General features: G+C 47.9%; 2 protein-coding genes across 2 annotated transcripts; one reads left to right on the top strand and one right to left on the bottom strand.

The window, feature by feature from the left end:
• The first annotated feature begins 5,762 nt into the window (after positions 1-5,762).
• Positions 5,763-15,650, top strand: ANGPTL6 (angiopoietin like 6). Its single transcript, XM_020995161.1, is given in 7 exon segments — positions 5,763-5,822; positions 7,291-7,896; positions 8,551-8,743; positions 8,999-9,186; positions 9,284-9,388; positions 9,390-9,555; positions 15,189-15,650. Coding segments are annotated over 6 exon segments (1,428 nt in total). The 5' UTR covers positions 5,763-5,822; positions 7,291-7,305; the 3' UTR covers positions 15,374-15,650.
• On the bottom strand, positions 15,588-19,224 carry SHFL (shiftless antiviral inhibitor of ribosomal frameshifting). Its single transcript, XM_020995162.2, has 8 exons — positions 19,056-19,224; positions 18,289-18,421; positions 17,941-17,990; positions 17,421-17,456; positions 17,174-17,326; positions 16,985-17,088; positions 16,503-16,654; positions 15,588-16,310 (listed from the first exon to the last, which is right to left on the bottom strand). Exons 1-8 carry the CDS (start codon positions 19,083-19,085, stop codon positions 16,105-16,107), a joined length of 864 nt encoding a protein of 287 aa, XP_020850821.1. The 5' UTR covers positions 19,086-19,224; the 3' UTR covers positions 15,588-16,104.
• Positions 19,225-19,545: the final 321 nt, after the last annotated feature.

Below are 19,545 nucleotides of genomic sequence, written 5' to 3'. Positions count from 1 at the left end.
CCCTGGCACCGTCAATCAATCATTATGTTTTTATGAAACTGTATGCGAAGCCTTATGCTAGGTACTGGGAATATAAAGAAGCAGTCTCTGCCCTCCAGAAGCGTGCATTCTATCTAAGAAGACAATGTATACACAATTAAATATAAGTAACAATAACAGCTTTTTCTATTGCACTTGAAAGTTTGCAAAGGGCTTTCATGTTATCTCAGATCTGCACTACAACCCTGTGAAATCATTTCCCACCCGATTGCACTTCTACAGTCTTCATCATATTCTCCTGGAATCTCATCATGCTGCAAGATGGCACACTCTCAAACCTCAAATTTCCTCTGTACCTCCTGTCTCTGGGGCTCCTCCTTCCATCTGATTGGAGACTGGGGAATATGGATTGTGGAGCTCCTCCGAGATCTTCCATTTAGGGAGAGCCCCTGGGGCAGCAATCTCAACTGGCTCTACTCTGATTTCATAATGTTGACACTTTTCACTCCCCCCCCATGTTGTCTTCCTCTATTAGCTTGTGAGCTCCTTGAGAGCAGGGACTGTCTTTTTGCCTCTTTTTGTATTCCTAGTACGTAGCATAGTGCCTGACACACAGTAGATGCTTAATAAATGTTTATTGCCAGACTGACTGAAGTAAGTGCTATTATTCCCATTTTACAGATAATGAAACTGAGGCAGGTTAAGTAACTTGCCCAGGATCACACAGCTGGTAAGTGTGTGTGGCAGGTTTTCAACTGGTTTTATCTGACTCCAGGTGCCTCTCTTTACCCACTTCACCATCTACTTATAACAAGTATTTTCAAAATAAAACATAGTATTGTGAGGGAGGCACTAGAAGCTGGGCAGATCAGGTAATGCTTCCCATAGAAAGCCTTTGATCCTGATCATTTAAGAAAACTAAGGATTCCAAGAGGTAAAAGTGATTATATTCCAGGCACTCTTGGACACCTTGTTCAAAAAGCCTAGAGAGAGGAGAGATGAGATGTCCTGTGTGAAGACAAGAAAGAAGACCAGTATGGCTGTACGGTAGAATGATTGAAGTCAGTCAGCCAGTCCTTCAGTAGTATTTATTAAGCACCTACTGTGTGCTAGGCACTATGCTAAACTTGGGGAGACAAAGGTAAAATGCAGTCCTTACTCTCAAAGAGCTCACAATGTAATAGGGGAAGCAATATGCAAACAATTCTTCAATTCGGTAAACATTTATCAAGTACCTACTATGTGCTAAGCTGTCAGGATAAAAAAAGAGGCAAAAGACAGTCCCTGACCTCCAGGAGTTTACAATCTAAAGTGGGAGGGACAACGTGCAAACAAATATATACAAAGCAAGCTATAGATACAAAAATAAAGAATAAAGAGTAGATAATTAACAGAGGGAGGGATTTGGAATTAAGAGGGGTTTGCAAAGTTTTACAGTAGGAGGTGGGATTTCAGTTGGGAACTATGTACAAATGATATAGATAGGATAAATTGGAGTTACTGAGCCTCTAATGCTCTCATTATATAATGTTAGATATTTTAATTATTTGTTTGTATGTAATGGGGGCCCAGCCTTTGGAGTATGCATAGCATGCTCTCTGCCTGCCGGAATTCTTAGTTAAAGCCTTGGTGAGCCTACCTCCAGAAAGTCATGGTAATGCCCATGGGAGCATTCTGTTTGCCATTTCAGAGCATAAATGGGTATGCTTTGACTGTTCCCCGTTAGCTTACTGAATAGTAATGTTGAAGTCTAGGGGAGCTAGAAACCCTGAAATTCAAGGGCAAAAGACAAGGGTCCTGCCTTGAATGAATTCGACTTTTTTTGGTCGGAGACAAGGTTTATTAAAACACCTATTGAGGTGGGCAAGATTTTAAGAATCTGAGCAGAGACAAGGTTTATTATGTAGACAATAGAATCGGGCCAGACTCTTAAGGAGGCTGAGCAATTTAGTAGATGAGACTGAGCTGTTTATAGTGTGGCCAATAGCTTGAGGTGACTGGGAGGTAATAGAAGAGGTCCTGGATGGGCAGGTGCCCCAGGCGAATGCCAGGGACCTAGGCCATGTGGGAAAGTCCAGGGCTTTTCCTTTTTGGGGTCCAGATGCCAAAGACATGGTCTTTTCCTTTTAGGGGTTCAGATCCCATCCCCATCAGTAACATGGCAGCTAGATAGCTCAGTGGATAGGGCACTGGCCTTGGAATCAGGAAGACTCATCTTCATGAATTCAAATTTGGCCTCAGACACTTATTAGCTGTGTGACCCTGGGTAAATTACCTAATCCCATTTACCTCAGTTTCCTCATCTGTAAAATGAACTGGAGAAGGAAATGACAAACCACTCCAATGTCTTTGCCGAGAAAACCCCAAATGGGGCCATTTAGAGTCAGACTTGACTGAATCACAATAACATGGTAACAAAAGACCGTTTAATCGGCTGTTGAAATGGAATTGGCTTTTGAGTAAGGAAGAAGAAAAGTCTGTAAACCTTTGGGTGGGGAGAGAGGCAGCAGGTACTTCCTTAAGCTGATCCACCCCAGCTGCCTTGTTGTGAATACTTGCCACCACTTGTTTCTTACATCTCTGCTGCTTTCTTCTTTCTTGATCTTAGGTGAAAAGGTCTTAGAGGCAGAACTGATGAAATCATGACCTTGTGAGCTTTTAAAAGTCAGAAGAGCCATTAGAAGTCCACAACTGGAGTACATTAACAAATCTGCTTGTGGTCACAATGGCCTGATGAATGAGCTACTCGATCCAGCCCAGCAGTGAATGGAAGTGCCAGCTGAAGACCTGCAATCAGGGAATCTACTCATCTATCCATCATGTTTGTTCTTAGAAGTAGACTTTGTGGGTGGGGTGGGGGAATATTTTGTATCCACCACTTTAATTATAAGCCCGCTACCCCTAGGGACTAAGCTGGTAGGTCAAAGTAGACTTCTGTTTCAGAGGTTCTTGTGCTTTGATTCTTTTTTGTTTTGGCTAGGCAATGGGATTAAGTGACTTGCCCAGGGTCACACAACTAGTAAGTGTCAAGTGTCTGAGGCCAGATTTGAACTCAGGTCCTCCTGACTCCAAGGCCAGAGCTCTACCCACTGCACCACCTAGCTGCCCCTTGTACTTTGATTCTTGCTGTATCTTTTGCAAAGGCTAATTAATGTTCATTTATATTAGTGCTTTACAAACCTCAAACCACTACATAAATTCTAACTATCGTTGTTATTGTTATTAATATCACCATCATCCCCTACTTGTCAATGACATTAGTTTTCGATGTTACTAGGCAGAATGGTATTGGAGGATCAATTGTTAGGTGATATTTAGAACCTGGTAACTGGTCAATTGATATAATTGTTGTTCAGTCGTGTCCAACTCTGTGTGACCCCATGGATAAAGTCCATGGGGTTTTCCTGGCAAAGATGCTGGAGTGGTTTGCCATTTTCTTCTAGCATTTATATAGTGCCTTAAGGTAGCGCTCTACAAATATCTCATTTTGTCTTCACAAGAAGCCTGGGAGGTGATTACTATTATTATCCCCATTTTATAGATAAGGAAATTGAAGCAGATAGAGGCTAAATGACTTGCCCAGGATCACAAAGCTATTAAGTGTCTTAGGGTGGACTTGAACTCAGCTCTTCCTGCTTCCAGGTCTAGCACTCTATCCATTGTACTTCCTAGCTGCCCTCAAATGTTGGGGGTAATATCTTGAATGGGAACTCTAAGGGTAGAACTCTAAGGGTAGATGCAGTGCTCTGCTCTGCAGATCTGACTTATTAGTTGGAGTGTGGGTTAGGAGATTAGCTCCAGAGTCTATATACTACATGTTTCTTAGTCTCCTTTGGGACAGTAAATTCCAGGATAGCAGGAATTGTGTTTTATCTAGATTGTCTCCTTTAGGACTGAGCACAGGACTCTTCACAGAGTAGGCATTTAATAAATTTGTTTCATTGTCATAGGATCTTATTGTGGAAACATTAAGGTTTTCTTTGCAATGTAACTGAAAATATTAAGAAATAAATATTTCTCCAGTCTAAAATCCTTTCTATACTTACTTGAGTGAAGGAAACCTATCCAACCTTTTCAGGAAACAATACCCTCTATTAAACTCTTCTTTCCCTATCTCTCTTAAACCTAACCGTTCTCTGTTAGGAAACTTGCAAAAGGCTAAGAATAAACTGGAGGGCTTTGGAAAGTGGATTAAGTGTGGCAACCAGGTTTAGAATGAGAAATATGTTAATGTAGTCAAGGTCATTGCCTACCACCACCCATGACCAGATTTAATGGTTTCAGAAAATGATTTCTCTTTTTAGGACTTCAAGTGACAATTGTTCAGTTTTATGAAGGAAATTGTTAACTGAATTGTCACCTAAACTTTGGACCCTTGCTCAATCTCCATTGTGAAATGTTCTTTATTCAAGAATCCTATAATCTCTGTAGGTTGCAACTTCAAAATGACTTCTAACAGAGAGATATCTGGGTTGAGGATGGGTCATAAGGAGACTCTACCAGTTTGATAATTTCTCTCCCTAAGCAAACACACACACACACACACACACACACCCCTCTCCCCCTCAAACAACAACCCCTCCCCCCAATTAAAAAAACCTTAGAATAATTATAATTAAGGGTTAAACTAGGGATATCTGACCACATTTACCCAAGACCTAAATCCTGGAATGACCCACCTTTCTGGAAGGCTTGTGCTCAGAATGTAGAGTATTTTTTTTTGACCATATATTAGACACAGAAGGGACCTTAGAGATCATCCAGAGTTATTTTGTAGATAAAACTGGGGGCTCAGAGAGGGAAGAAACTCACTCAGGGTCACATAACTAGAACTCAAGCAAGGATTCCAAATCCAGAGCTATTTCTTTTGTTCTTTGTTATTCTGTCCTTTTATATTTCTCTGTCTCTGTCTCTTTTATTATGCATCCCTCTTGGTCTTCTATGTTCCTGTCCCCCTGTCTGTCTGTCTGTCTGTCTCTGCTCTTGTTTCTATTTCTCTCAGGTTCAGTGACTTCCTGGTCTTTGCTTCCTTTGACAGGGTGATGGGGAAAGCTTGGGGGGTGTTTGTATGTGTAGAGGGGTTGGCTTAAGAAGAGGAAATTGGGAACAGGATTTGGCCATTTCTCCCATTAAATCTTGGAGAAGGGAATAATGGGAGAGTAGTATCTATGTGTTCATATTTCTGCATAAATGTATGTGCATATGGATTTATGCCCATGTTTGGGTGTAAAATTGTATTTCTGTAATCAGGACAGCATGTGTGTTCCTGTGCTGGGATCTGTGAGTATGTGAGGCTAGGCAGTCAGGTATGTTCACGTTGGTGCTGGTGTTGTGTTAGTGTCTGTGGGGCCTCTACAACCTCTGATGTCCGTGTCAGGATGCCCTCCTTTTCTGTCGGACTCTCTGTGCCGTGTACCCCGTGAAGGAGAATTATTCCTTCCTGGCAGTGACAACAGCCATCAGCCCTGCCTGGGCCCCATCATAGCTGCCTCTGGACAGGGTCAGTGGTCAGTGAAGGAAGAGGAGAGAGTAAAAGCCAGGAGGGAGGGAAAGGGGCAGGATGGAGAGGCAGTGACCAGTGGGGGAAGGGAAGCAGGGATTGGGTAGGTTCTGAGCATCTGCAGAAATTCTTACAAACAGACCCCATCGATGTTTACACTTGGGCTCCTGGGCAGAGATTGTGCAGCTCTAGGGGCTGGTCTGGAGAGGGCGGGGACATGGGGGACAGGCACAAGGACTGGGCGGTCAGCAGCATCTCTGCAACATTTCCTTTTTCTCCATCACAGAAAGTGAGGAGAGAACAGGCCAGAGGGGTGAGCCCGAGGAGCTGGGAGCTGTGAGTGGTGAGTGCCCTGACCCTAAACCCCCAGGATAGAGGGGGAGCTACCCCCAGGAAAGGCAGACACAGACTGTACCCCCTGAGGCTTGACTATCCATGCCTTCCCCACAGGAGGCAATTCTAGCCTTAGGGGTCAAAGGAGCACCTGTAGGCCACTAAGTGCTAGGGAAGCCCAGGGTTGACTGGGACATTGTCATCATACCTAAATTGGGGCCAAATCCTCAGAATGCCAAATACTGCTGACTCCTGGGTCAGCCTCTGTGTGCTAATGGATCTGAGTGATATTGGAACCATGGAGGACCGCTACAGGCATGTGTGTGCTCAGACATACTTGCACATATACTTGAACATATAATACAGGAATACAAAAAATATCCCTATTATCATCCTGTTTTGGGAATGTCACAGGAGTAAAGCAGGGCAGCCTGGCCTTGTACTCTGGGGAACAGAAAGATAGATAGGGATGTGGGAACTGTGGCTGCCCTTCCCCCAGATAGATGCCTGCAGCTGAGGAATTTCCTTTGAGATGGATTAGTCTGCTGTTTTTGAGGGGTCTGTGATCAGGAAGGGGAGGGGAGGCTAGATCTAGTCTCTGGCCTCTCAGTACCATTAATCCTTCAGTCTGAAGAGTCTACCTCTGAGTCAGACAACTAGCGAGATCAGGGTGACCCTCACATCCTGATTGGCTTGGCAGAGTGGACTTACGGCCACAGAGGGAATAACTCTGGGCATGCCCCACCAGACTATGCCCTGGGTCAGCTCCTAGCCTCCCTGCCATGGTCAAGGTGTTTGGTGTGAAGAGGAGCTCTAGGCAGAGGAGGGCTGTGGATATTTAATGAAGACATTTAACAAGGTGGCAGAAATGTTCATTTTCTTGTCTGGAGACCTGAGGAAAAGCCAGGCCTGGTGGGCAGTGACCCAGACCAAGGCAGGATGAAGAGACCTGATTCACAGGTATTCGAAGATGAAATTCATGAAGAAATAATGTTATTATTCTTGTTGTTAATAATAATTAACACATTCTTATTACTCCTACTATAAATAAGGTTTTAAAAAAGGTTTCATTACAGCAAGCTCATGAGATGGATATTGTAAATGTTATCACTTTTTTTTTTTGTGAGGCAATTGGGTTAAATGACTTGCCCAGGGTTACACAGTTAGTATGTGTCAAGTGTTTGGTCTGAGGCCAGATTTAAACTGAGGTCCTCCTGACTTCAGGACCGGTTCTTTATCCACTGAGCCACCTAGCTGCCCCCTTACCACTTATTTACAAATGAGGAAACTGAGATGCATAGAGGTAAGGTGGCTTGTCTAGCATCACGAAGCTACTAAATGTCAGAGTTAGGATTAAGCATTTGGAGTTCTTGGATTCTCTCAAACAGAGGGAACAGTCTGGCAGGAGGGATAAGTTGAGTCTTCTGAAGGCAGGATCTGTCTCTGCCCAGGCTGAGCCTGGCCCCCTTCTGTTCCAGGGGACAGGTGCTGCCATGGACACCCCCATCTGGAGGTGGCTGCTGTTTTTGATGACCGTGCTGAGGGGACTGGGCCCTGCCCTGGGTAATCAGAGGTCCACAGCAGCCAGCCCACGCTGCACTTACACTTTTGTGGCTCCCCAGCAGAAGTTTGTGGGGGCAGTGTGCTGGAGCGGAGCAAAGGCAGCAGCTCCTCTTCGAGACAATGCTGGGGCAGATGAGCTCCAGGCTCTTCAGACCCAGCTGAGACAGCAGGAGGTGCTAATCAAGGAACTGAGGGAACAGGTGGTCGCTGCTGGGGCCTCTGTCAGCAAAGTCAGGGCCCTTTGTGGGGAGACTCGGGATCCTGGCTCCCAGCCACGGCTAACCCATGGGAAAACTAAAGCTTCCCAAGGGGACGGGCTGGCTCAGCTAGAAAGCCAGGTCATTAATGCCTTGGCAGAAGCCCAGCGCGCCACAGCCCAATACCACCAACTGGATGCCAAGTACCGTGCCCTGGCCGCATTAGTCAATGACCAGAGCACCGTCATCACCAAGCTGGAGCAGCGGTGTCCAGGAGGGCCCACGGGGCAACAGGTACAGGACCTGAACAGGACAGCAGGACAGGTACAGAAATGGTCACTAGTGAGGGAATGGTCATAATCTTGGAAGGTAGAACTTTTTAAGAGTGATTATTATTTACAAGATGGTCATTGTCCTGCGAAGAGGATAACTGCCCAAGTACAGTTAGACTCAATCTGACTTCTATCTCATATCCAAATTTGTGAGTATTGGGGAGGAAAGAAATTGATTGATTGATTAACTTGGGGCAGGTTTGGAGACCTGGAGGATTTTTTCTATCCTCCCTGGGACCAAGTGTATCTCTTCCCAAAGCTCATACCATTGCTTCAGTTTTAGAAGCATTTATTATCAGATTAACTCTTTCCTGTGCTGGTTATATGGTGTTGGGAGGCCTTGGTTACAATGAAGGATGGGGGGGGTGTATGGAGGAATCTTGTTATTGGCACTGCTCAGCCCCTGATCCCAGGATGAGTAATCTGAGATCCAAATCCAGGATTTGGATGACAGCAGAGGCAAGTAGCCCAGAAATAGGTGAGGTAAGTCCCTTAGGAATAGGGATACAGAGTAGGTCCTTCAGGAAAAAATCATACAGAGATGGCCCTCCTCCCTGCAGCTCTTCAGAATAGGTAGGTCATCCTAGGACTTGGGTCTTGGGTCAATGTGGTCAGATGCCCTTAGTGAATCATTGGCTTCTTACAGGTCTTGCTACCACCCAACTTGAGCCCCTTAGGGCTTGGAGGGCTGGCAGGTAATGGTAGCAATGGTAGTGGAAGACGAGATAGGGAGCTGCAGAGGGAGCAGAGCAGGGTGCCTGATCAACCACAGAGGCAGCAAGGGGTCCTGGCCTCTCCCCTGCCCACAGACCCCCCAGGAACACCCACACAAGCAACAGGTAAGAGTTGGCTCAGGCTATGACTTGGGAGGGGCAGATTTCAAGTGCCTATCAGGGATGGTGGGAATAGGGAGGGGTCAGTGGCTACAGTGGGATCTCTTTCCCTTTCCTCTACCCCCCCACTAAACCTAGGCCAAGTCCATACTCAGGGTAACCTTCCTCTTCCTGGCCCGTTATCCTAGCCATCTTGTGTGTCCTCCCATGACCCCTTCATCCCTTGCCAGGACAGACTATGTATGTCTTCATGACCCTCAGGCCCATGGCGGGATTGCCTGGAGGCCCAAAAGGGCAGGCAGGGGATCAGCGGGGTTTACCTAGTGAGACTGGGCCAGAAATCAGTGCCTGTGTGGTGTGAACAGCAACTGGAGGGTGGAGGCTGGATGGTCATTCAGCGGCGACAGGATGGCTCTGTAAACTTCTTTACCAACTGGCAGAACTACAAGGTAGGTATGGTGGGAGGAGGTGGGCTAGGAGCTCTGAAGGGCTCAAGTCCCTCCCTGTAGCTCTGGCCCACTGAAGACTGGTATCCCTTCCTACAAGGTGGGCTTTGGCCGGCCTGATGGCGAGCACTGGCTGGGCCTTGAGAACATACACCTGTTGACCCAGCTCCGGGATCACGAGCTTCTGGTGCTACTGGAGGACTGGGGGGGGCCGTGGAGTCTATGCCCGCTATGATGCATTCTCCCTGGAGCCTGAGAGTGACCACTACCGCCTAAGGCTTGGCCACTACAGGGGTGATGCCGGTGATTCTCTGTCCTGGCATAATGACAAGCCCTTCAGCACTGTGGACAGGGACCGGGACTCCTATTCTGGTAAGGTCTGGTCTGGCAATAGTAGGGGAGGGGGATGGAGAGGAGGTTCTTCTAGCTGGGAAGGAACAGGAGGCTGGCACCTAGTGCTATTCTTATGAGGGCGGATGGGTTCAGGGCCTGACAGAGGACTAAGATTTAAGGAAATATAGGGGCTGGGGAATGGTGGGATGGAGAGGCTGAGAGGGGAATTGGTAATAATAACTAATAATAATAACCTAACATTTATATAGAGCTTTAAGTTTGGCAAAGAGCTTTACATATACTATCTCGTTGCAACACCCCTATGAGGCAGGTACGGTTATCATTTTACTGGCAAAAAGAAAAACAAACTGAGACAGAGGTTAAGTGACTTGCGAAAAGTCACACAGCTAGTATCTGAAGCAGGATTCGAACTCAGTTCTTCCTAATTCCAAGCCTAGCACTCTACCAACAATGTCACCTAGCTTACTTTTCTTGTGAAGGAGGGGACAAAGAATGATGGGGGGAAGGGATAGAGGGAAGAGAGAGAAAGGGACTGGGGACTAAGAAGCAACTAGAGCTACTAACAAGGACAGAAGACCAAAGGCCTTGATTGCAGCAAGTGTGGAGAACAAGGCGAATTTTGCAGTGATCTGCAATGACTCTGGGATGTCAATTAGACAGTCAATAAATATTTACTGTATAAAGTGCCTACTATGTGCCAGGCACTGTGCTAAGAGTTGCAAAGAAAGGCAAAAGCTGGTCCCTGCCCCAAGGAGCTCACAATCTAATGGGGGAAACAATGCACAACTGTGTACAAACAAGCTATGTACAGGAAAAGTTGGAAACAATCAACAGAAGGAAGGTGCTGGAATTAAGGGAGATCCACAAAGGCTGTCAGTGAGAGAAGCCAATAGGTAGAGATGAGGAGGAAAAGCTTTCTAGGCCGAGGGGATAGCCGGTGAAAACACCCTGAGTCAGGACATGGAGAAGCTGCAAGGAGGCCAATGTCATTGGCTTGCAGAGTACATTGGTGAGGGCTTGTAAGAGTGAAGAAAACTAGAAAGGTAGGGAGGGGTCAGGTTATGTAGGGCTTTGAACACCAAACCAAGGATTAAACATTTGATCCTGATGGTGATAAGGAGTCACTGGAGTTTATTGAGTGGGGTGGGGGGGTGGTGTGTGATGTGGTCAGACCTTCAGTTTAAGAAAATCACTTTGAGGGGCAGCTAGGTAGCACAACGGATAAAGCACCAGCCTTGGAGTCAGGAGGCCTCAGTTCAAGTCCAGCATCAGACACTTGACACTTACTGGCTGTGTGACCCTGGGCAAGTCACTTAACCCTGACTGTCTCTCCCCTCCCAAAAAAAATCACTTTGGTAGCTGAGTGGAGGATTGATGAGAGTGGGAAGATTTATGGCAGGGAGACCAACCACCTTGCTATTGTAATAGTCCAAGTGTGGGGAGATGAGGGCTTATGTGAGTGTGATGGCAGTATCAGGATGGAAGGGGACACATTTGAGAGATATTATGAGGTAAGATCAATAGGCCTTGGCAATAGATGGGATATGGGAGGGTGAGTGACACTGAGAAGTCAAGGATGAAACTTAGATTGTGAGCCTGGGTGTTACCCTCAATAGTAGTAGGGAAGTTAGGAAGAGAGAAGGGTTTGGGAGGAAAGATAATGAGGTCAGTTTTGGACATGTTCAATGTACAGTGTCTATGGAACATCCAGTTTGAGATGTCCAATAAACAATGCTGGAGGTCAGCAGAGAGGTTAGGGCTGAATAAGTATACCTGATAAGCATCAGCACAGACATGATAATTGAATCCATGGGTGATGATCACCACGTGAAATAATATGGAGGAAGAAAAGGTTCCAGTCCATTCAGTGTGACACCCACAGTATGGGACATTCAGTAGTAGTGGGTGTGACCTGGATGAATATTCAGCAAAGGAGACGAAGGAGTAGTCAAATAAGGAGGAGGAAGTTCCACCGAAAGCTAGACAGAAGAGAAAAGAGTGATTGACAGTGTCAAAGGCTGCAGAGAGGTCAAGGATGAAGATTAAGAAAAGACTATTAGATTTGGTAATTGAGGGATCATTCCTACCTTTGGAGAGAGCAGCTTCAGCTGAATGAGATTAGAAACCAGACAGAGTTAAGAGGAGAGTGAGAGGAAAGGAAATGATAGTACTGATTGGAGATGGCCTTTTTAAGGGGGAAGGGATGTGGGATGTTAGCTAGTAGGAAGGGATGGATCAAGTGAGAGTTTTTCAAGAATGGGGAAGTCATAGGCATGTGTATAGGCAGTAGAGAAGCAGCCAGTGGATATGGAGAGAGAGAAGATTAGTGAGAAAAGGGGGCTAAGGGGGGCGGGGCAGCTAGATGGCATAGTGGATAGAGCACTGGCCCTGGAGTCAGGAGGACCTGAGTTCAAATCTGGCCTCGGACACTTACTAGCTAACTATATGACCCTGAGAAAGTCACTTAACCCCCCATTGCCTAAAAAAAAAAAAAGGTGAGCTAACAGAGGAGGCAGGGTACTGGAGGAGATGGGATGGAATGAGATCACTTGTTCGTGTAGAGGAGTTCACTTTGGCAAAAAGGAGGGCCGCCTCATTATGTAAGACAAGAGGTGAAGGAGACAGGAGCACAAGGTAGTTAGGTGATGTGAGATGAGGAGAGGAGAAGAGGGAGCTCTCCTCAAATGACCTCAATGAAATAACTATTAGCTATACTTAAGTGCAATGTGTTTTCTATCCTAAAAGACAAGGTAAGAGGGTTCAAGAAATACTTTCCCCATTTATTAATACTGTCCCTTGGGGGGAAAAGAGAGAAGAAGGGATTCCAGGTAAAAACAAAGAAGAAAAAATTGCTAAAGAGGGAGAAGGGAATCCTAATCCGTGGCAATAGGTTGAAGAATGAAGAATGGGGCATGAAAGAGAAAGGGAAGGTGGACCATTGAATACTTGAGGCTAAGTAACCAAGAGGCTAAGCAACTGCTTGGGCTCTAAAGAGTGACTCTAGATTCACGGATGCCAACAGAACCAAGTCATCCAGTAGGCATGCAAGGAGATGAGGTGGTCGGTGAATCTCCAGTGAGGGGCACCAGAAAAGCTGTTTGTCGGTTTGATGTCAACAATAGAGAGGTCTGTTGTTACTTCTGATGATTCATGTGGGTTTCAAGGAACCTAGAAAGAGGCAGCTAGGAGGTACATTGGATAGAGTGCTAGACCTGGAGTCAGGAACACCTGAGTTCAATTCCAACCTCAGATACGTACTAGCTGCATGACCCTGGGTAAGTCACAATCTCTGGGAAGGCTATGGCTGGTGTCCTGGGAGTGGAGGAGGTTAGGGTTGAGTCATGACTATATGGTGGTGGAGATCACACAGGGGCCATCACACAGGATGTCAGATCTTGAACAGTTCCAGACTGAGTCTCTCCCTGGAGCCCATTTCAGGATATTAGCCAGGGAAAGCCAGGAAGTGGTCGTAGTAAGAAGGAACAACCTGACCCAGGTTGTTAGAATTTCTCTCTCTCTCCTTTGTGCCCTCCTCCTTGCCCAACAGAACAGAACAGGCAGACCCCTAGAGATCTCTGAGAGGATGCCCCCTTATTGCTTCAAGGACCTAAAAGCTGCTGAGGCAGTCACTTCCCTCCACTTTTGTCACTTGTTTTCAGTAGCTGTCCACCAGCACTGCCTGTAGATATAGGAAAGGGGAGTAGCATGGTGAAATCACCTCTGCCCCAGGCAAGGAGAGGATTCATACTCCCTCCCTACGAGGGAGATCAAGACTGACCCTCAGGTGGTCTCAACGACATAAAGTCTCAGACTCAGACCCATAGAATGACTGACACAGACTGAGGGTCACAAGGACATAGACCCAAAGATGCAGACTTCCCTGTTCACAGGGCTGTGCACTCAAGACTCACTGACAATTATAATTTCTCAGACAGTCGTACAGACATATACACGCTCAAAAAGAAATATAGGAAAGTGTGAACTAGCAGAAGATGGTACAGATAGGTGGATTTATGGAGGGCTGGATAACCTGATCCAGAGTTTCATATAATGGCTATTTCCATGTCAACCTGGAGGCCAGATGTCTTTAGCTGAGGGTCCCAGGGATCTGTCCTTATCTCAGAACTGTTCAACACTGTTATCAATGACTTAGATTAGGCCTGCACAACCTGTGGCCCTCAGTCCACTTATGGCCCTTGGGCTGCTTGTGGCAAGCCAAAGGATTTTGGGCAGCCATGAAAAACGTAGAGGAAAACATCCTTTGTATGTAGAGGAAATCCTTTGGCAGGCCACAGGTTGTGCAGACCTGGCTCAGATGAAGGTGTAGGGAGAATCTTTATCAAAATCACAATTGACTCAAAGTTGAGAAGGATAGCTCAAACAAATCACAGACAATGATATGTTCATCTTGTTAAATCTAATAGGGATAAATGTGAGGTCTTCATCTGAGATTCCAAAAATCAGCTTCACAGGTCCAGGATGGGGAGAGATGAATTTTAGTGGACCAGAAGGTCCATATGAATGAACAGTGTGATAGTTTAGCAGCCAAAGTCTTAAACACATTTCCTTCCATCGGGGGAGCTTGGACTAAATAACCTTTGTGGTCCCTTTCAGGTCTAGATGTGTGACCCGATGATCTTAAGCTGCATTACTGAGGCAGCACCAAGTGTGAAAATGAGGGAAGGGACAATCACTGCCCACGTTATCTGTGTTGTTTTCAGTTCAGGATGCCATGTTTTAGGAAGACATTGTAACAAACTAGTGAATGCAGAGCACTTTGATGAGGAAGCAAAGGGGATTGGGAGGGATTCCATATGAAAATCACAGAAGGAAACAGGGGTATTTAGTTTGGAGAAGGGAAGACTTACAAGGACAATGATCTCTGCCCTTAAGTATTTGAAGGATAGCAAGTGGATAGGAGTGGATAGGAGTGGATAGTAGAGTGCATAGGAGTCTGGACCTCGAGTCAGGAAGAAGTAAGTTCAAATCTGATCTCAGACACTTCCTAGCTGTGTGGTTCTGTCATGAGGGAGAAGGATGGATTAGTCTTGTTCTGCTTAGATAGAAGCTGCAGAGAGGCAGGGTTTGGCTTGATGTCAGGAAAAAAAAACAAAAAGAAACCAAACTTCCTACCACTTAGAGCTGTCCACAAGGGAGATGGGCCATGGAAGGTAGTGGATTTCCTCTCACTTATCCTCAAGTGAAGGATCAGTGGCCCCTTGTTCATGATGTTGTATGTAGAGGGTATTCTTGGTCAGCTGTGGGTTGGACTTTAGTCCTTTAAATTTCTATCCAAATTCTGTGAGGGAAGACAAGGCCTGGTGTGTGTGTGTGTGTGTGTGTGTGTGTGTGTGTGTGTGTGTGTGTGTAGCAGAGCCTGGGGACTGGGGCCCTTATTCCAATAAGGGGGCAGGGGATGAAGAACGAGGACATTCAGGGATCAGGATCATCCCCTGTCAAGAGTGGGACAGTTGGAGGGGAGGAGAGTTACCCAGGATTCCTGCTTCAGAGTCAGAGTCTTGGGGATCACCGCTTTGCTCAGTACAACCTGTCTGTTTCCCTTTTACAGAGGTAGATGAACCTGAGGGGGTGTGGATATTAGTGATGGGTTGTGCAGCCCTTACCCTCTTCTCTTTTGTCTCTTCCCCTAGGTAACTGTGCTCTGTATCAGCGGGGTGGCTGGTGGTACCATGCCTGTGCCCATTCCAACCTCAATGGCGTCTGGCACCTAGGGGGCCACTATCGAAGCCGTTATCAAGATGGTATCTACTGGGCTGAATTTAGGGGTGGTGCCTATTCACTCAAGAAAGTGGCTATGCTAATTCGGCCCCTCTGACTTCTGACCTGCGCCTTTTGGATCTTGGCGGGGGGAGGTATAGTTGACCATCTTGGATTGCCTGGCGTCTCGTGTCCTAGAGTTTACATGAGTCAGGGATCCGCAAAGCCCAGGGCATTGTAAAAGCACCCCTCCATGTCACAAATCACGCCCCATCAAGCCCATACCACCACCACCCCCTAACCCTTAGCCCTGTAGGAATGAGATACTGCCATTCAGGAACAGGGCATGTCCTTTTGTTATTTTGAACATGGCATATAAAATATTAGCATCATAATGTATGTCTATGTATATGGCATGTGGGTATGGGGGCCATGGTATATCCCACATGGAGGGGGTTAGGAGCTCCTTACCCGCCTCCACTATGCTAAAGTGCACACATATGGACCCTCCTACATCACAGAGAGAGGCCTGAGGAGTGGAGGCTTTCCCCTGAGTGACCTGTCAGCTTTTCCTCAAACCACTGCTGAGGACCCACTCCCAACTTTGACTGGTCCTATAGGTTGACACTGATCCTCCAGGTCTGTAGGGGATATTGGGGTAGAAAGGGCAATCAAATTCACTTTTTTTTTTTAGGCAATTGCGGCTAAGTGACTTGCCCAGGGTCACACAGCTAGTAAGTGTCATGTTAGGTCTGAGGTCAGATTCGAACTCAGGTCCTCCTGACTTCAGGGCCGGTGCTCTATCCACTGCGCCACCCAGCTGCCCCTGGAAATGGCAATCAAAAGTTCCTAGTTGCCTTCCTCTTCCTCTGCTTCCTCTTTGAGGTCCTCTAGGATTAAGTTGTCCAGGTCTTCCATGAGGCTACCCTGGCTAAGGCAGGTGGCCACGGTGGAGCCAGTGCTCTCATGGACGGCACTTGGCCACAAGACAACAGGCATATTTTTCTGTTTCCGGCTCTTGGGGTGCACACAGAAGGTCCCTGGTGTGAAGGATCCTGGGGGGGGGCAGATGTAGGATCTGAGCCTTCTCTGCCCTGAGCCATTTTGAGGTCTCGAGGCCTCTCTGTGCTCAGCCAGAGACTGGCCCCAGGGGAGCAGGCTAAAGGGGGGGGTAGGTGTCAGATCTACTGGGGCTAGGGAGAAGTGGGGCAAGGGGAAGAAAGGGATAGATGGACTTGGGGTTTGACCTTGTCTGTTGTAGCAGTCCTCAGCAAAGCAGCTGTGTGTATTTTTTCTGCCTCTCTCATTCTGGGGTCGGCGTGGGGGGAGGATCCGATTTGGCAGGACAGAGTTGCCACAGCAGTAGCATGGAGATGGAGTTCCCATCTGGGCAAAACCCCTGGGGAGAAAGCAAGAATGGTTGGGACAGGTAGTAGGCCAAGGAGGAAGTGTGAGTCAGAGATCAAGGGTTGGGGACTCAGAAAGACTGAAAGAAAGAGGTTGGGGGTTGGAATAGGAGGTTTAAAGAACCCTTGGAGATCATCTACAGCTAAACATCTCTTTTTACAGATAGGGAAACTGAGGCCTAAAGTGGGGAAATGTCTTGCCCAAGTTAGGAGCTGGGATTCTAACCCTGATTCTCTGGCTCCAAACCTAGTGATCCTTCTGTGGCATTGACCTGTATGAGGACTGGGGACAAGGGTCAGGGGACAGGAATCTGAGAACTCACATGAAGGTATGGCCACACTGTAAACACTGAAACTTGGCTTCACCCCACATCTTGTCTTTGGGCACTGGATCGTATTTCACTTTGCACTTCCGGCACCGGGACACCTGAAAAGTTCAGCGTGAGCAGAGTCAGGCCTGCACCCAGGGACTCCATGGGGCCCACCCTCAGTCCTAGCCCTGACCCCTTCACCTTTTTGCGCATGGGTACCCGGCGCCACCACACATTATTACAGGTACCGCAGGCAAACTGGCAGTCTTCCTTGGCAATATGGCCCTTCTGGGCATCATCCAGCATGCGCAGATTTTCCTCGGTCAGGGGTAAGCTTATGGTGGCGGCCACCTCCTGAGTGGGAAGTTGGGGATAGGATCAGGGCACCTCAGCCTCCAGCATGGAGCCAATGGATGTCCTCACCCTTACCCCCTGCTCCCCTGCGCACCTCAATGTCTCTGTCCTTCAAGACATTTTGTTGATCCTAGGCAGGAGTGGGGAGATAGAGTCAGGGCTGGGGTCTGCATTGATCTTTCAGGTGTCCGGGTGCCCCTGTACCCTCACTCCTGGAGCTCTTCACTTAGCAAAGAAGCAAACTTTGAAGCAAGGATGAAGGCCTGGCCAGGCAGGAGGCCTCAGCCCACAGTTTACACCCTTCCTCAAGATCCCAAGACTGCTCACGCCCCCCTCCCAATTCCTTCCATGGCACTATCTCCTGGGCCAGCCTGGATCCCATACCGGGGAGTGGAAAGGAGAAAAGTGCATATAGGACTGGGCAGAAGAGATTGTGGGGGTACTGGGGAGAGGAGAACGAGGAACCGGGAAAGAGGCTTTCAAAGTTATGTCTCTCCCCTTAGTTCAGAGGTTCCCCGAGCCCAGGAACCTGGGTCATGTGCCCTCTATCTCCCCCAGGTTGGGAACTGTTGGATCTCCTTGCAACTATGGGGCACATGGAGGAAGGAAATTACCTGGACAGTTCGGTCTGCTTGGTGCACATCTTCTTTTTCTGATCTGAACTCTTCAGAAAACAAGTTTAGAGAGCATAGGGGCTGTCACAGGATATACTAGGACCAAGGACCTTTAAATAGTCACCTATCCCCCAGTGGTCTCTGGTTCCACTGACCATTTGGGATACTGGAACTCCCTGGGACACCCCTTCCATGCTCTTCCTGGGCATCTAGGTCCCTTCCGAGTACCTCTGGGGACGCCTAGTACCCAGTGAAGCCTTGGAACCCCTTCTGAACCCTCCAGGGCTTCCTCTACACCACACCGTGTCCCCTCACCCCGCCCCCACCCCCGCAGTGTTTCCTGCTGACCATTCATTTGTTTAATCAGCCAGGAAGAGACGAGCTCATGGTCCTGGTTGTATTTCTCCATTAAGACATTTGCCTTCTTCACAGACAAATGGCCATGAAACTTCTCCCTGAGGCGCCTGACACTCTTCTCCAGCTGTTAAGAGGTTGAGGAGACACAGAAACATCATTAGTACCTTTGCTGAAACCCTTGAGAAACCTGAAGGCTAGCATTGGACAGTATCTGAGCCAAGGCAGTAAATCCATTCCACCTTGGGTACCAGTTGCCTAAGCTATGAAATAGGCACACAGGCCAGGTCCTTGTCAGGGTCTGAGGGGGAGAGGTCACATATGTATCTTGCGCCGGTTTTCCTTCCTTTCATCCTCTCTCCCTTCTATTACGGTTGGTTGGGGGAGGAAAAAAGCCTGCAGAGAGGTAGGGACATCTGTCAGCGGGCCCCTGGCCCTTGACCTGACAGCGTTTCTTGGAAAAGGCCAAAGTTCGGGTTAGAAAGGGTCTAAACTGCAAGGAAGGTGAGAAGCCCTCAGACAGAGCGCCCTAGGGCAGCAGGGATGGTTCCCAGGCTTGTACCTGCCGATTCGTCACCTCCCCAAGCTCCAGGAAAGGGATCAGGGAAGAGGTGGGGGGTGGGGTCCCCTCCCGGTCCCGGTCCCAGGCAATCTTGGTCTCCGTGGGTTTCTCCTCCCCGTCAGGCCAAGCCTGGAGTTGGGGGAGGCATAGTTGGGCTCCTCGCGCGGCGCATCCTGGCTCCTGGCCCCTGTCCTCTCACCTTCACGCCGGAGAACGCAGCTTCAGCCATCCTTGTTCCCGCGGCTCCAGCAGCTCCCGCGGCTCCCGCAGGTCTCACCTTACAGGCCCCCAATACACAGGGAACTGGGGTTTCTCAGCTCTTTCCACTGCCTTTGTCTCTGCCCAGAACAAACAGCACCCCCCCCCCCCCGCTTTTCCGCCCACTTTCAGTTTCTCAGAAAAGGGCGGTGCCTCAGAGGGGTGAGGATTGTCAGAGCCCGAGGCTAGACTTGGGAGCCTTCCTAGTCCTGCCCAGCCCCCCAATTTGAGTGGAATTAAACCTCAATGGGACAGATGGGGTCCCTGAAATGAGGGCGGGGTGTGGAACTGGGAAACTGACCGCGAACCGAATATCCTGAACCTCATCTCAAGCCGGAGGAAAAGCCCCTTACCAAAACGAGCAGAAGCCTTAAGTCGGAAGTACCCGCAAGGTCTTGTAGTCCAACCTTTATCTGAGTAGGTTATCGAAC

Source organism: Phascolarctos cinereus, unplaced genomic scaffold (genome assembly GCF_003287225.1).
Source record: "Phascolarctos cinereus isolate Bilbo 61053 unplaced genomic scaffold, phaCin_HiC Scaffold_4;HRSCAF=312, whole genome shotgun sequence".
Taxonomy (NCBI): Eukaryota; Metazoa; Chordata; class Mammalia; order Diprotodontia; family Phascolarctidae; genus Phascolarctos; species Phascolarctos cinereus.
Note: the sequence above shows the minus strand (reverse complement) of the source record. Positions and strands in the feature narration are given on the sequence as shown.